This window comes from Crocodylus porosus, unplaced genomic scaffold, assembly GCF_001723895.1.
Source record: "Crocodylus porosus isolate Cpor-Errol unplaced genomic scaffold, CroPor_comp1, whole genome shotgun sequence".
Lineage (NCBI taxonomy): Eukaryota > Metazoa > Chordata > Crocodylia > Crocodylidae > Crocodylus > Crocodylus porosus.
In genome coordinates this window covers 99127014-99144590 of record NW_017728943.1, presented here as the reverse complement: position 1 = coordinate 99144590, position 17577 = coordinate 99127014, and the positions used below count along the sequence as shown (strand labels likewise).

The 17577-nt window shown below is 42.7% G+C and overlaps 1 protein-coding gene across 1 annotated transcript in view; it reads right to left on the bottom strand.

The window, feature by feature from the left end:
- PCNX2 (pecanex homolog 2 (Drosophila)) overlaps positions 1–17577 on the bottom strand; it is a 258890-nt gene that overhangs the window by 32785 nt on the left and 208528 nt on the right. Inside the window, 3 exon segments of the mRNA XM_019549852.1 lie at positions 661–764; positions 2808–3041; positions 11660–11913. Of these exon segments, the coding sequence (XP_019405397.1) occupies positions 661–764; positions 2808–3041; positions 11660–11913 (592 nt within the window).

The following is a 17577-nucleotide window of genomic DNA, read 5'->3' as shown; positions in this document are numbered from 1 at the left end:
GTCAGGGGGCGGGGCACAATTTATGGGCAGGCCCAGAGGTGGGTCAAAAGCCTGCACGGGAAAAAAAATTGCCCCATCCTGAGTGGTACTGAATCAGGGGCCAATCTCAAGGAGGGCACATGTCTCTCCTGGACCTCCCCTCCAGTCACCTGTGGTACTGGTATGGTGTAGTGTGAAGCTTGCCAAAGAGCAATCAAATTCTTATTCTGTGGGTTACTACCATCAACATTTCATCAAATTATTCAGTTGCATAGCAGCTAAGGTGTTCAGCTCTGTGGAATACAGGAAGCTTATGGATTTATTATTTAGCCTACTAATCCATATTTTGTTGGAACTTTCTTTGAACAGATCAGTTAACATATTTTTCCTCTAGGAAGTAAGTCCTCGCAACACTACTTCAGGCCAGGATTCAACCTAAAATGAATCACTAGTCTGAAAATTCCGTAGGATAAAATTCTATTTTGCCAAAAGAAAAAATAAAAAGTTAATATAATTTATTGTTCAGGTTACTGAGAAAAATTGTGACCAAGGGCAGCATTTAATATTCATTTTTCAATGAAATGATCTCTGATCCAAGAATAATTTCAGATTTGACACTAAATGAAAAAGCTGATCAGTTTTCTTTTTTTAAGATGGGGGAAATGTATTTCTAGAAATTACCTGATGGCCATATTGTGGGCAGCTGTTCCCAGAGTTCGCCTCCCCAGAATACATAAGGCAAAAGAAAGTGTTACTAAAGGAGAATCTTCATCACTGTCCAGATGCTGGAAAGATATAAAGACAATATATTAGTTCTTCATACAAACATTATCAAACAAAGTAACAATACTCCTCTAACTATAATATTCCTACACAGTGGAAATGCGCATACACCAGCAGTGTCAAACATATGGGCTCTGGACCCAACCCCTTATGCTGCATGTAGGGCACAGGCTGGACCCAGCATCGCACACTCTGCACGCAGCACAGGGGGTGGGGGTCAGTCCAGGATGCATACCTCATGTAGCACTCCACTGACTGGCTCTCCATGCTGCCTCTGGGGCTGGTCCAGATTGGATCATTCCAGAACAAGTGTGAAAAGCCAGTCCAATGAAGTGCTACATGCAGCGTGTGCCCTGTGCTGGCCCCATGATATATGCAGCATGTGTAGCACCAGGGGTCAAAGGCATGTAGCACCCTGGACTGACCCTATGTGATGCCTGCAGTGCGGAGTCTAGCCCATGAGCTATGGGTGTCGTGCACTCCATGCCAGCTCCATGTGCTGCAGCAAGCCCCAGGGTGGTCCAGGTCTGGCCTGCAGTAACCCTAATCTGCAGCACCAGTTCAGTTTGACACAGTAGAGCTAAGGCTTGGAGATAGTACAGTGGGGAGCTGCAACAGTCAAAGGCCCCTGCCACACATTATGTATATTATACAATAAACTGGTTAATTTCATAATAAATTTTGACTGACCACATGTGCAAAGTAATTATCATGACATAAAAATATCTAGCTATAAAAAGAGCCAAGCAGCTATAAAGTTAGTGCTGTAAAATGTAGCAACTTTATAGCTGGTTTCTATCCTGTCTTAATTTGAACAAGTGGTGGGTCCCATTGTGAAGGGAGAAGGAAAAGGAGATGGGAGACACAGAGGAAGAATTCAGTGGAACAGGAATTAGAGTAGTGATCCACCTGGGAAATGGTGTGGTGGTGATGACAGGCAAGCTTAACAAATCCTAAGAAAGGGGAGAACGAATCTTGAAACTCAAGGAGGCTGCCCAGGTTCAAGACAGCAGCAACTAATGGGAAGTATGGGTTGAAGAACATGAACACACAAAAGACATAAGGACTAGAAAAAGTTATGCTGGTTATTAACTCTGCTGTCATCAACAAAGTATTAAACTCCGTGGAATTTGCATGTCTAACTGCAACATGAAACATAATAATACATTTGTGTAGGAAGGATGGCTGAACCTGAATAACGTTAGGGTTTCAGAAACTATGAATGGGTAACTGTTAACTCCTTCCAGTTAGATGGTAAGTTTCCATAGTTTTGCAACACAGTATTTGAAATATGACCTTTCAGATTTAACCTGATACTCCTGGCTAATCAGGTCTGTAATTCCTTGACAGCTGAAAATTACACCTATGTGTAACTAGATTGATATTTTCACCCTAAATTCGCAATATTATTTGACCTACAGCAGTGATGCTTTGAAGTTATGACAACTTAAACACTGTTACCATACTTAGGCTTTTCCTTGGGTGTGCACTTCCACTAGCAGCAATCATTTTTTTTTAAGATTTTAAATGCAGGTTTACTAAAGGTAATAAAGTTAATGCTGATGGATAGGGTGCATGAAACTACTTATTCTTCCCCATTTTCTCTTTTAACATGCTCCACAAATGTTTTGCGTATTGTACAAAACATATTTCCCACTATACGTTACCCTATAGTTTGAAGAAAATACTGTCTTTTCTTGCATGTAGCACACTTTCCCCTCCAAAAACAGTTGCTGGAAATCGCATTTTTCATTATATATGAGAAATATGACAAGAACAGTTTCTACCTGTTACTAGTAAAAGTTAAAAGTAAAATCTGCATGTCACTCATGGAGTAGAACAATGAGCAGGCTCTGCTCCCTAGCTGCTGCTACAAGGAAAAGTTTTTTTTTCTTTATTCTTCCTTTCAAAAAGAAGGCATGTATTATATTTTGGGAGTACTATATGTGACAAAATATGATAATAGACTTTAGTTACTCTTTTATTTGCTCCAGTGCAATAGCTCTATAATTCAGTATCCTAGGAATTAAAAGATACATGCTTACCTCTATTCTTTTTCTGGCACAGTACTGAATCCAGTCTAGATAAACACTGCAGAAGCTAGCTCTGGTTATTCCTTGAAGGCATGGAACGTAATCCTCATCAATGTTAATGTTGAACAGTGCAAGGTCACGTTCAATATAATGCCATTTGGCATAGGGTTGTAGTGTCTTCTGGACTGATTCGTCTTTTATCCAGTCTAAGATTTTGGGCGAACTTGCTGTAAAGTATATTATGCTCTGTTGACAAAAAATGCAAACTTGTTAGCCATTGTACCTACTTTTGAACCACTTCACAAAAGACAGAAAATCAAATTAAGAGGGCATTAATTATCCCCAATATTATGTATTATTCCTGGTCTTTGTCATTAGTGATTCACAAAACTGTTTATCTAGAGTGACTGCAATAATTTGCATCTAAATAGTAGACAAACAAGAAAGGAAGAAGTCTGCTGAGTGCTAACCGAGTGTAAATGAATGTGACTTAAAGGAATATTAATGAAAAGCAATACACTACAATTGGAATTGATGCTTTCAACACCTGTTTAGTTAATTGGAGGAAGTGACTGTTACTCTAGGGAGTCTACTGCAAATGAAAATGACATTGATCAAGGCTTCTGCAGATTTTGCAAAACTGATTTTCAGTTTACACATGGCCAAAAATGTCTGATGTTGTTTCACCTCTTGGGAAGTTTCAGATTTCTGAGAATGCAACCTTTCCGTTTCTTTAAGAGGAACATGTCTATCAGAACCTAACTGTAAATATGAGAACTTCCAAGTGTAAAATATAGCTCTGAAAAACCTTATTTTAATTGCTGTTTTGCTTTGGCAATAAATATACTGTAGTTGCCTCTTTGTAACACAGGCTTGGGCACAGGACACCTACCAGGCAACACAGCAACCCAGAAAACCCTTCCTAGGCTATACACCTGGGTTGCAGACTGGGAAGGGGGCTGGCTGGGAATAGGGCACAGCGAGGGGACGTGGCATTCTATGACCATGAGACAGTTGCGGGGGGGCAGGTGGAACGGCCAGATTGGCTGGCGGGGCTGCACCTATCGGAAGTGGCTGGAGAGAGCAGGCAGGGGGTAAAGCACCAGAGAGGCTCCCAAGGAGGGAAGCCACACCAGAAGTCCCCTCCCTTACTATATGGGAAATGCAGCAGCTGACAGACGGCAAGCGGTTGAAGATCCAGGAGTGAGGGATGTGAGTAGTTGGGCTAGCCACAGCTGAGCGGCAGGGCAGCAACCAGGGATCTGGAAGGGGAATAGTTAGAGCCTAGGGATAAGGCTCAGAAAGGAGAGGAGGAAGGGGGAGACTTGTAGTTGCAGGCCACCCCAACCCCAGAGGAGGCTCTTGTTGACTTCCAAATGGGCAAACCCACAGTGAAGGGAATAAAGAACAGAGCCATTGGTTAATACTTCCACCACTAGAAGGCCTAGTCCTCACCCCTGGCTACACTGTTGATGAAGTTAGTGAAATAAAAAGAAAAACTGGAAAGCTTTTCACAAGTGAATCTGAAACAATGACTGATCATCGATCATCTCTCTCAAAGTTTGACGGATAAGGAACACATTCAGTAGACATTTTTTAGCACATACATAAATTAATGAAAAAGTAACAAGATCCATATCTCCATCAGGGTTCCTAAGGTTTAATCCCTGCAGATGAATGATCTAGGAGCATCAGGGAAAAAAAAAAATGAGTGGCAATGGAGTTACAATATATTTATAAGCAGAAGACAAGGTTATACAAGGTCAGTATTGCAGAGGACAGTAATTGCAAATTAAATGATTCTCATATCGGCAATAGCAATATTAAAACCAGCTACACATCTCTGCTCATATTGAAGTCAATGGCAGTTTAAGTGCACAGAAAATGTAGGATCAAGTCTCCTTACTAAGAGGAGAATAAGGTGCCTGAGTCAACATGACTGAAGGAAACAGGGATGGGAGTAGAGAACAGCAAGATTTTCAGCTGGCACCAGAGCAAATCAATAATGGATTAATTTTGAATTGGATATTGAAATGAATGAAGGCCTGTAAAGGTGAAGAACTTTGCTAAGGCATTAAAAAGGACAGTATTAATAATCCCTGTTTAAAAATTCTAAATCTATTTCTTATTTCAATAATATGAAATACATGCAAAAGGAAAACTGCATTCTAGAGAAATAAGACAGACAGATACAAACTAAAGATAGTCTCAAATTTTGAGTATATGCAGAGAGATAAGCACACTTTCTTTTAAGAAGAATGAGACAGAAACAATGGGTAGTGAAATGCACAGACTCAGAGACTAAGACAACTTCTTGCTGACTAAATGGTATTTAAACAAGAATAAATTGAGAGGAGATAGAGGGAGCACTAGGAAAAAATCTCACAGTAGTCAGGCAGGATATTATTTCACACATATGCAAAAAGGCTACAGAAGCTGACCCAGTTTATTGGAGGAAAGTAAAAATCCTTTTACATGAAGAAAAAGGTGGCTTCCTGGCTGTCAGTGTAATGGCAAATGAAATGGATTAAACTCAAGAAGCTCAATCTAACCCTTTAATAGGATAATTTTCTTAAACCAGGGCTGTCCAACTGTTAGCCTGAGGGGTTAATTTGTGGCCTCTGGGCTTTCACCTAGCCATTGCTCTTCCCATTACTCTGGCTGCAGCAGCAGCTGGGTCTCTGGGCTCCCCGTCCCTCCTCCAGCTGTCATTTCCTGGCTGCACCCCAGAGGGCAGGGCATAGTGGTGCAGCCCTTGGTGCTGGGGAAGCTGTGGGTAAATACATAGTGCAGTGGGAGCAATACCCATGTGGCATGTGGCACAGGGAACCAGTCTTTTATGCTGGTGCCACTTGCAAGGCTGTGGTTCCCGACCTGTTAGAGGTTGAACAGCCTTGTCTTAATTACAGAACCCTACTAAAGCTATAGCCAATGAAGATAGTCCTATTCATCAGTTCTCCCTTGATATGAGGATGATGTCTGCCAGGGGGGAGAGAGAGGGATTACTGGTGAGTTTTAAGGTGGCTGAGGAATCCAATCCATGATATGCAAGTTTTTCCACAGACATAAGTGATGCCTGGGCTAGTGGAGGACAGGGGGAAGGGGAGAGGCACAACTGTTGACCAGGATCTCATGCACTTTCCTTCCTTCTCTGCTGTTTCTTGGCTTCCTGAGCAAGATGGTTCTCTTCAAAGCGGACTGTAGTTGATGCCACCCTTCTTAAGGTGTCCTTGTAGTGCTTCCTCTGTCCTCCACGGGACCTCTTACCATGACTAAGTTGAGAGAAGAGGACTTGCTTTGGGAGACGAGTGCCAGCCATCTGCACACAGCGGCCAGCTCAGTGGAGTTGAAGTTTTGTGATCTTTGCCCCAATGCTGGTTCTGTTAGCTGCAGAGATGATGCTGGCATTGGTACAGTGGTCTTCCCATCTAATGTGAAGGCAACACTGATGAAAACATTCCAGGCACTTGATGGCTTTAATGTCACCTACATCTCACACCCACAGTGGAGCATGGGGATAACAACTGCATTGTAGGCCAGGATCTTAATTTCTATCTGCAGATCTCAGTCAGCAAAGAGCAGCTTTCCAAAGGATATGCTGACACAGCAAATCCTACATTCTATTTCTACATTTACTCGCTTGACTGGGAGAGGTGACTGACAAGGTATGGGAAATTCTCAATGTTTTTCAGGGTTTCTCTACAAAAGGAGACAGCTTGTGCTGGGGCAGGCTGATGGAGCACCTTGGTCTTCCCAATATTAAGGACGAGTCCTAGGCTGTGATAGGCACCTGAAAAAAGGTCAAGGGTGGACTGCAGATTGGTTTCAGTGTGTGCAAGGATAAGAGTCGTCAGTATACTAAAGGTTGGTGATGACAGTCTCAGTCTCAGTAACTTTCATTTTGCTGTGAAGGCACCACAGGTTGAAAAGCTGACCATCCATTTGATACTCAACTCCAATTCTGGGAGGAAGGCGGTCACGCATAAGAATCAAAATCACAGCAAGATAGATGAAAAAAGGGTTGGGGCAATGATGTAGCCCTGCTTGACACTAGTGTGGATGGTAAATGGGTCTCTCTCTGATCCAGTGCAAAGGATTGTGGCAGTCATCCCATCATGGAATAGTCTGTAGACACAGATGAACTTCAGTGGACAACCAAACCTAGCCAGCACCTTTTGTAAGGCTTTACAATTGATGGAGACCAAGGCCTTGGTTAGGTCTGCCTTGGGGGACTTGGGGCAGGTACTCCAAGGCCTTTGGTTAGGTCAAAAATGGCATAAACAGCTCCTGGTGTTGCTCTCTACATTTCTCCTGGATCTGTCATGCAACAAAAATCATGCCGGTAGTATGCCAAGATGGTCTAAAGCCACACTAGGATTCTGGAAGGACATCTGCAGCAAAGGGGAAGAGGCAATTCAGAAGGATGCAATGGAGAGGAGGGCAATGCCTTGGTAGTTCCCACATACTGACTTGAAGATGGCTACAATGTTGGCATTCTTTAAGGCAGGTGGAGCTTCCTCATTAACCTATATTTTGATGAGAAGTTCGTGAAGTTTTTGTGCTAGTGCTGTTCCATCAGTTTTTAAGACCTCTGCAGGGATACTATCTGGGCCTGGCACCTTGTTATTCTTGGCCTGAGTGATGGCATGCCAGACTTCTTTGAAGAATGGAAGATCAGCAAGAGGTTTATTACTGGGTGTTGAGGGATGGACTTAATGGTGGCAGCTGATACCTCAGATTCATGGTTAAGTAGAATCTTAAAGTGATCCTTCCACTGTTGTTTGGTGAATACATCTCCCGCGAGAAAGGTGGAACCGTCCTCGGATCACAAGGGGTTGGGCCATTGGAATGTAGCCCATGGATGGCTTTTATTGCTTGAAAGGAACTTCTCATATCATGTTGATCAGTGAAACTCTGGATCTCCATGGCCTTCACTTGCCACCACTGGTTCTTGATGTCCTGTAGCCTCCTCTGAACTACAGCTTTGAGCTGGTGGTAAGCCTCCTATTTTTGCTGGTTGGAGGGTTCATTTTGCCAACTGCAGAATGCGGTTCTCTTCTGATAGATAAATGCTAGGATTTCCTCATTGTTTGTGTCAAACCAACCTTGGTGATGATAAGTGGAATATCACGTTGATTCATGCCTTGTGAATAACATTCTTAAGCTCCTCCAAATATGTCTGGATGTTCTTGATGTCATCAGGTAGGCCAGAGAACCTCTTAGTAAGGTGTTGCTGAAGAGCCTCACATATAACTTGGTTCTGGAGTGCCTTGATGTTAAATCTCTTCCACATTCCTTTCAGTTGTTTATGATGTTACGGTGCAAGCTGCATGTCCATGACTGATCTGACTAAATGGTAGTCCATCCAGCAGTCAACTGCATCTCTTAGGACTCAGGTGATACAGACATCAGTACAATCATTGGCTCTGGCAATAATATAGTCAAGAAGGTGCCAGTTATTGGAGTGTGGATGTTTCCAAGTGGTCTTATATCTGTCACTCTGTCTGAAGATGGTATTCATGATGAGCAAGTCAAGCTCTGCACATCTGCTGAGGAGGAGGACACCACTGGAGTTGACTTTCCCTACCCCGTCTTTTCCAATGGTGCAACTCCAGAGTTCAGAGAGTTGCTCAACTCTTGTGTTGAAGTCACCCATGAGGATGAGCTTGTCTTCCCTGGCAATGGCAGTCTGGACTGTGTCAAAAGCACAATGGAATTGTTCCTTGTTGACTTAATCATCAAGTGTGGGGGTGTACGCAATGATAAGTGTAGCATACTGATTGTTACTGAGCTTGAGAGGCGGAGAGTCATAAGGCATTCATTAACGACCACAGGGAGTTCTGAAAGCTGGCTGACAATCTTGTTCTTGATGGCAAAGCCAACCCTGTGAATGCACCTCTATTCAGGTGACTTTCCTTTCCAAAAAAAGGTATAGCCACCTCCTTCTTTCAGCTGGCCTTTATCTGCCTAGCAGGTCTTGCATCTGTCCAGCAAGTCCTCAAGTACTCCTGTTCCACTGTTGGGGTCTTCAGGGGTTTGGACCATGCTTAGTCTGGGACCTCACCTCATATCTGTTCACCAACAGAGACCCTACCAGGAGTACAAGACTCCAGATGACATTGCTTTGAGGGTCACTGGAACACACAAGCCTATCTACCATGACAATGTTATGGTCCAAGAAGAGGAGAACCATCCACATACCTTACTACTGCATATCTTTTGGTCCTGCTACATGTTGACTCCCACATATGTGTCCCCAAACCAGATGTTCTAACCTACCTTTCCATAAAGCTCACCTTCTTCTGACTTCTTAGGATGGCATCATAATCTCCTCAGCTTAAGCCGCTAATTTGAAAAAGCTAGAGAAAAAGCTACAACTTGCCAAGAACATTAGTTATCTGAAACTAATGAACTGATTTGATTCTAACTCAGCTTGTTTTTCAATTTTACTGACACTTAAAAAATTAAACCAAGTGTGAGAATCTTCTGGACTGAAATTCAGTACAGAACAGCAGTACAGAGCTGTCTACACACAGAGTGCCTTTCTTTTCATTTCCAGTTCCATCTTACACTAATACAATTTAATAATATGGTGCTTAATAAAATTAAATAGTTTAAAATTGTTTAATATGTTTAAATGATATAGTGCAAAAGTCTGTGCTTAACAGGACTAATTTTACACCAAATTTACTTCAGCTGAGCTGAAATCAAATTGGCCAGGATGCCTGACCAGAGAGGTGAAGCTTGAGGCATAAACCTGGATCAGAAAGCACAGTGGCAACTATGCACAAATGAACAGTCTGTGGATTTGCAAGTGTGATCAGCGAGAAAGCTGTGCTTTGCAAAGCAGACATTAGAAGCATGTGAAAATTTGTTCAGGGGAAACTTGCTCCTGTTGGATGTGGGGCTCTATTCTTTGTAGAGGCTGCATCAAGTTTTGGGAGTTTTTTTAAAACTTGGACAGCTTGACTTGAGATGGGTTAACCTATTCTCAATGATAATGAGCCACTAACCATTATGGCGACTGGGAGAGGTCCTGGATAATTGAAAAAAGGCAAATATAGTGCCTATCTTTAAGAAAGGAAAGGAGGATTCAGGGAACTACAGAGCAGTCACCCTCACCTTAGTCCCTGGAAAAATCATGGAGCAGTTCCTCACGGAATCCATTTTTAAGCATCAGGAGGAAGAGAAGGTGATTAGGAAGTTACCATGGATTTCCCCAGGGCAGATCATGCCGGGCCAACCTAATTTCCTTCTATGATGAGATGACTGGCTCTGTGGATGCAGGGATGCAGGTTCTGTGGCTGTCTTGACTTTAGCAAGGCTTTTGATAATCTTTCACAACTTTCGTGCAAGCAAGCCAAGGAAGCATGGGCTGGATGAATGTACTGTACAGTGGATAAAAAACTAGCTGGATTGTCAAGCTCAGAGGGTAGTAGTCAATGGCTTGATGTCTAGTTGGCAGCTGGTATCAAGTGGAGTGCTTCAGGGGTTAGTCCTGGGGCTGGTTTTGTTCAATATCTTCAACAATGAACTGGCAGATGGGATGGAGTGCTTCCTCAGCAAGTGTGCAGATGACTTCAAGTTGCAGGGAGCAATAGATACATCGGAGAGTAGGGATAGGATTCAGAAGGACCTTGACAAATTGGAGGATTGGTTTAAAAGAAAGAAGCCCAACTTTAAATTATGGGGTTCAATAAGGACAAGTGCAAAGTCCTGCACTTACGACAGAACAACCCTATGCACCGGCACAGGCTAGGCAAAAACTGATTAAGCAGCAGTTGTGTAGAAAAGGAACTGGGGGTTACAGTGGACAATGAACTGAACATGAATCAATAGTGCGCCCTTGTTGCAAAGAAGGCTGATGGCATGTTGGGCGGCATTAGTAGGATCATGGCCAGGAGCTCAAGGAAAGTGATCCCCTCTATTCGGCACTGGTGAGGCCTTATCTGGAGTACTGTGTTCAGTTTTGGGCACCACACTACAGAAAGGATGTGGACAAATTAGAGAGAGTCCAGTGGAGGGCAAGAAAAATGGTTAAGGGGCTGGGGTATATGACTTCTGAGGAGAGGCTGAGGGAACTGGGCTCATTTCATAGGGAGAAGGGAAGACTGGAGAGGGATTGAATAGCAGTCTTTAACTACATGCTAGATTGTTCTCAGTGGTGGCAGATGACAGAACAAGGAGCAACAGCAGTCTTAAGTTGCAGCAAGGGAAGTTAAGGTTAGATATTAGGAAAAAAACTCTCTCACTAGGAGGGCAGTAAAGCTCTGGAACAGGCTGCCCAGAGAAGCTGTGGAATCTCCATCCTTGGAATTTTTAAAGACCTGGGTAGACAAAGTCTTGGCTGGGATGATCTAGTTGGAGCTGGTCCTGCTTTGAGCAGAAGACTGGACTAGATGACCCTTCCAACCCCCATTTTCTATGATTCTATGAGTCACATGTTTATGAAACAATGATAAGCTAGACCAAGAAAACCCCTTTTTAAAATGAAAACCATGTACTCACTCATGGGTTTTTTACTGGCTAAACCAGCTCAGTTAATCTAGAACAAGTCAGCATGTAGACAAGGCACCACTATATAGAATGTTCTTTAAGAAATGTAATAATCAAAAATAAAGGAACTAAGTGTCTTTTGTGATTCAATGGCTTTGACTTCATAATGTAATTTGTTCCTTGTAGAACAAATCACAGGATTTACCGTTTCAACAACAGGTCTTGCAGTCAGTGCAAACTAGCAGATGTAAACCTTGTTATTTAAAATCTATTATTTCTGTTAGATAGCCCTTTCTCATTCCCTTTTTAACTAGCGAAAATTTCCAAACTTGGAAAAGAAGGTAGAATTCACTGCACTTGTAGTGTACCTTTATGTAATATCTGATGAGTATTCTTCGCAGGTCAAACACTTGCAGCATTGTTGCAGCATTGTTATCAATGATACTATAGCCCTCCAGGATATATTGGGTTCGAGTTATTTCCCATGTCAGCCATCGGAGGTTAAAGGCTGCGTTGCATGATAGCAAATGAGGCAGATGACCTGGCTTACAGCAGCAGCAGCCTTCATTGTCTTCATCTCCTTCTGTTATAGCTTCCACTTCTCTCTGCTGGCAGTATGTCCCTTGAGAGTTAAAAAGGATAACACAATAGCAGTTACTAGAGGAAGAAACAATATATATTCGAACAGTTAATGGAAATCTAATAAAAAGAGTTATAGCTATAAATTAGGCACATCAAGTCATCTATATGTAGCTGAGAACAAAAATACGAGAATTATTTATTTAAATCTACAGCAGCCGAAAGAGGCCAAATTGCATACTCTGGGCATTCCAATATACATGAAATCACATAAAAGACTTCTGCTCTCACCTCAGCAACTCAACAGAATAGAACAAAAGGAGTCTCCCTTCATCACCCCAGGCAGATAAGACAACTACTTCAATTCTCAACCCACCTCCAAAATGCACAGGTAGCAAAACATAGTTTTTGCTGTGTGCAAGAACACTAACAAAATCTGGATTCTGATTTGGGAAGTACATTCTAAAGAGAACATGCAGTTGGCAGCTCCTTCTCAATTAAGTCCAAGCAGCTTCAAATTAAATGCTTCCACCTGATAGCAGCTATATCAGTGAACCATGAGGAGAGATACAGTTTCTCACACAGTGTCTCTTACACAGCCTTAAATTCTTTAATTTAAAGTTAGGCTTCTTTCTAGAAAAAAGAAATTATCCCAATGAAAGTTACAGCCTTGGAGCAGGAAACACTTGGTGTCAATCTATGGCTGGCGTGAGACAAAAGGTAAGACTAATGATCATAATGGTGCCTTCTGGATTTACGCTACATGAATCTATCCCCAAACCATTTAGGAACTAAAAAGCAAGGTTAACAAGTTGCACCAGAGAGCCATGGTTGACATTACAGTTCACAAAGCACCTGAATTATGCTTTTGAGGTGTGGCTATTTATATGAAGTAAAATGTAACCATCATGGGCTCATTCACCACTTAAATCACACATGAGCCTATTTTGAGGTCATTAACTGAGACCTGTACAAATGGAGGAAAATTGTTCACTAACAGCTGGTACATTCAGCTTCCAGGTGGTCTTCATAGGAGAGAAATCTGCCAGAGATTTTACTGCAGCCAAAAGAGGGGACATTCTTAGTTACTAAAACCTTAGCTGTCAAAACAGAGCACAAGCAATAGAGCACTTTTGAGTGGAAATGATGGTGACAGTATTTACAGACACATTCTTGTCTATTTTTTACAATGTCCATAACAAGATCATCATCATTAGCTTAATTGTTGCTTGGTTTATGTTTGCATCCCCATCATCACTTAGCTTTATACCTGTGGTGAGTATGACGTCCGTTTTCACATATGAGCAAGTATACTCTAGGACTGTTTTTAAAGCAAAAAAAAATGTAAAAGGAAACTCTGTATTTTAAAACACTCTGAGTTTTTTGTTTAGTTAAAGAAAAAAAACCCAATGGTTAAAACTAACTTCTGCAATTCTTAACATGATTGTGATTGCTTTAGACTGCATACATAAGAGTGAAACCAACATACAATATTAATTTGGTTGACATAACCATACAGGATTTTTATGGATCAATTTCCTCTTTCAGCCATGCAGATACAACCCAGGGATGCCAATTGTGTTGCATCTGTATAACTGAAAGAAAATTCTCTCTCTCAGTCTCTACTTATTCGTAATAGTATTATTTTACTGGAGGAAGTACACATATGGTTCTCAATTCCACCAAAACACAGGATGAAATCCTGGCTCCAACAAAGTTAAAGGCAAAACAGTTCAAAACATGTTGACATATAAACATTGTTGTTTTATCCCCTTCCATTTCTTCTCCATCCAATAAGCTAATGAGCACATTAGCTAGAAAGGAGAGAGAAAAAAAGAAAACCTGAAAGATTGAGAGAAGTGAAAAAATAGCAGTTAGCAAATATTTGTCTGTCTTTTATTGAAACACTGATGAAAGAGAACTATTTCCTCCCAAATCCTCCAATTAGTGTTCTGAAATGGAAAGCTCCTACTGTATACTACGTGAGGGTATTCTAGAGTGGCTCTCACAAATAAGCACTGCTGTTTGGGGAGTGCATGTACTACAGGAGTATACTATATGACAGATATGATACCCCTTCAAATAGCCATAAAATAAACATCTCTCCTCTCAAGAGTCCTATGTAGTATAAAACAAAGACCTATCAATCTGATATTTCCAGTAGAATCAGACATAAAGTGAGCTGCTTCTGCTTACATTTCACAGATTTCTACATGAATTAATGCTTAGCGCTCAACAATAAAAAAGGCAGCAACTGCTCTGGGTCAATGGATGTTTTTCTTAAGTAAAGTCAAAAGATATTGTACTCAAAGTGAACTGGGCAGAAAAATGCATGCTTTGTATAATCTGAATGCAGAAGAAAAGTAGGATATCCACTCTTTTCTTTTATTCCTTATTTTTAGCATTTGAGGCAGGGACAGAATTGGAAATTAAGCAGTTCAGCATTACATTGCTGATCTATCCTGAAGAACAAATAATAGAAGCCAGAGCAGGGTGGGAGGGGCGGGGGGGGGTTGGTTGTTGTTTTCATGCTCAACATGAAGTCATGTTTGAGATTAACAGTTATGGGTGGTTTCTTTTATCAAGTTCCAGATTCATCATGGGGAAGAGTGTCATCTGGAAGCCAGAGTGTTTGGAGTCATGGTAAACAGCAAATCTTGCCCCCTTCCTGTCCCCCCAGCAGCAGGGTCCTAAGCCAGTAGGACAGTTATCAGTTTCAAGCATTTAATGTTCCAAGTATTCAAAAATCTGAGTCAAGTTCCCAAAACTAATAAGCTTTTTTTTAAAGCTATGTTTCTCTAACTGAAAGGGGAGTTTCTTGCATAGCCCCATGACTCCAGTAGCTGGGGCTTTAAGAAGAACATAAAACATAATCAGCTATCCAATACCATAATGGGATTTGGATGTACCATACTATATTGTAGTTCCAGTCCATAGCAGAGGTTGGTGAGAGAGTGGAACACAGAAAGATTCTTCACCCTTTTCATGCCATAGAGAGCTACTCTACAAGGATTTGCTCTGATCCGGGCGGAAGGGTGGTTTTCATGGCCATTTACACCAGCCATTTTCCACCTGAGTAGGCACACACAAGCTGCATTTCTACAGACCATAGGAAAATATTCATTTTTCTTTTGTCCCTGTATTACTCCCCAGTACATGGTTCTATTTAACTCATGCTGGGTTTGCCAAAATTAAGATTTTATCTTTAATAAATATGAATCAGGAACTTATTCTTTGATGGTGGACTCTCCTTTGTGACATTCACCTTTAAAGGGTGTCCCCTCTTTTGTTCAAACCTGTTCCACATTAACTTCCTAGAAAGCAGCTCTGCAAATTACACAAACAGCAGGATTTCTACTGTCTCGAATTCATGCAGTGTTGCTAACTCATTTATTAATAACTTATCCAATGTAAGTAAATGATTTCATTAATTCTTCTGTACTACAAAGTTTATATCAATGGAATGTATGCTATAACCACTCAGAAGAGACACTGCTTATTCTTTTATGTATTTACTAACTTCTATAATGTTCAATGTATTTTAGTTTTTGTCTTCCATTTGGATGTGACACAAGGGGCGCATCTACACACGCAATGAATGCAAAGCAATAAACTCTGGTGTTTATTGCTCTGGCGTTTATTGCTCTTTGGTGTGCTGTTTGAACAGGCACCTGGGACTGCAGCCACTGAGCTGGGGCAGAGCAGCCCTGGGTAGCCCCAGGGGTCAGCCCAGGGCTTCTCCTGTCTGGCTCAACATGCTGTGGAGGGGCTGCCTGGGGCACAAGGGTACTACAGTGCAAGGCTAGCCAGAAGGCAGCCCCTGCACTGAAGAAACCTTGTACCCAGCCAGCCATATCAGCATCTACATGTGTGCTGCTGAAGACTGAAAAACTCTGCAATGCAGTAGTACTTGTATTTACAAGTACTACCCCGCTGCAGAGTTTATTGGTTTACTCCAGCCTAGTGGGTACATGTGTCGATGCCAAGACATTTACTGTGGAGCTAATTAGTCGACTCTGAAGGAAATGTCTTGTTTAAACACACCCAAGGTAGATCACTCAATGCTCTAATGAACACCTTCCACCTTAACAGAAACTGTTGAGGTAGACCTTGCTATTTCATAGTTTCACAGTTGGTAGGGTTGGAATGGACCTGAGCAGATCCTCAAATCCAACCCTCTGCCATGGCAGGAAAAAGTACTGGGGTCAAATGACCCCGGCAAGGTGTTCGTCTAACCTCCTCTTAAAGACCCCCAGGGTAGAAGCCAGCACCACTTCTCTTGGAAGCTGGTTCCAGATCCTAGCCACCCTGATAGTGAAGTAGCACCTCCTTGATGTCTAGTCTGAATCTACCCTCTGCCAGCTTGTGATTTTTATTTCTAGTCACTCCTGGCAGTGCTCGGAGGAACAGGGACTCCCCCAGTGCCTGCTGGACCCCTCTGACTAGTTTGTAACAGGCCACCAGATCCCCCTCCACCTTCTCTTGTGGAGGCTGAACAGGTTCAGGTTCCGCAGCCTCTCCTCGTAGGGCCTGCCCTGCTGCCCCCGATCTTGCGAGTGGCCCTCCTCTGGACCCTCTCCATGTTGTCCACATTGTTCCCGAAGTGCAGCACCCAGAACTGGATGCAGTACTCCAACTGCGGCCTTACCAATGTCGCATAGAGGGGGAGGATCACCTCTTTGGACCTGCTCGAGATGCATCTGTGGATGCATGACAAGGTATGGTTGGCCTTCCTGACTGCATCCCCACACTGCCGGCCCATGTTCATCTTGGCATCAGTGATGATTCCAAGATCTTTTTCTGCCTCTGCACTGACGAGAAGGGAGTTCCCTGGCCTGTAGGTATGGTGCTGGTTCTTCCTCCCCAGGTGCATCACCTTGCACTTGTCAGTGTTGAAACCCATCCTGTTCTCATCCGCCCACCCCTGTAACCTGTCTAAGCCTGATTACAGCCTGTTCTTCTCATCTAGCATGCCAACATCCCCCCACATCTTAGTGTCGTCAGCAAATTTGAACAGGGTGCTTTTTACCCCTCATCCAAGTCACTGATGAAGATGTTGAACAGTGCGGGCCTGAAGACCAAGCCCTGGGGGACCCCACTACCCACATCCCTCCCGGTCAAAAATGACTCATCCGCCACCACTTTCTGGGTGCGGCCCTCCAGCCAGTTAGCAAGCCATTTGACTGTGTAGGTGTTGACACCACAGTCCCCTAGTTTTTTAATGAAAATGGGGTGAGAGACAGTGTCCAAGGCCTTCCTAAAGTCCAGAAAAACTACGTCCACTGCTACCCCTGCATCTACGGATTTGGTGACCTGGTCATAGAAAGCCACCAGGTTGGTCTGACAGGACCTGCCTCTAATGAACCCCTAAGCATAACCTCCCCCACTGGCCCCTCGTGGACATGTGCCAGGATAATTCTCTCAAAAAGCTTACCTAGAATCAAGGTAAGACTTACTGGCCTATAGTTTCCTCAGTCCTCCTTCCTCCCTTTTTTGAAGATGGGAACATTAGCCTTCTTCCAGTCCTCTGGCACCACACCAGAGCACCACGAGTGCTTGTAAAGCCGTGCCAGGGGTCCCGCCATGACCTCAGCTAATTCCCTTGTCATCTGGGTTTTAGGATTCTGACTGTCCACAGACCAACTAGGAAACTCCTGCCTTAAGATCTTAGCAGCAGCTTCTTTTGCACCTCCTTGAAAACAGATCT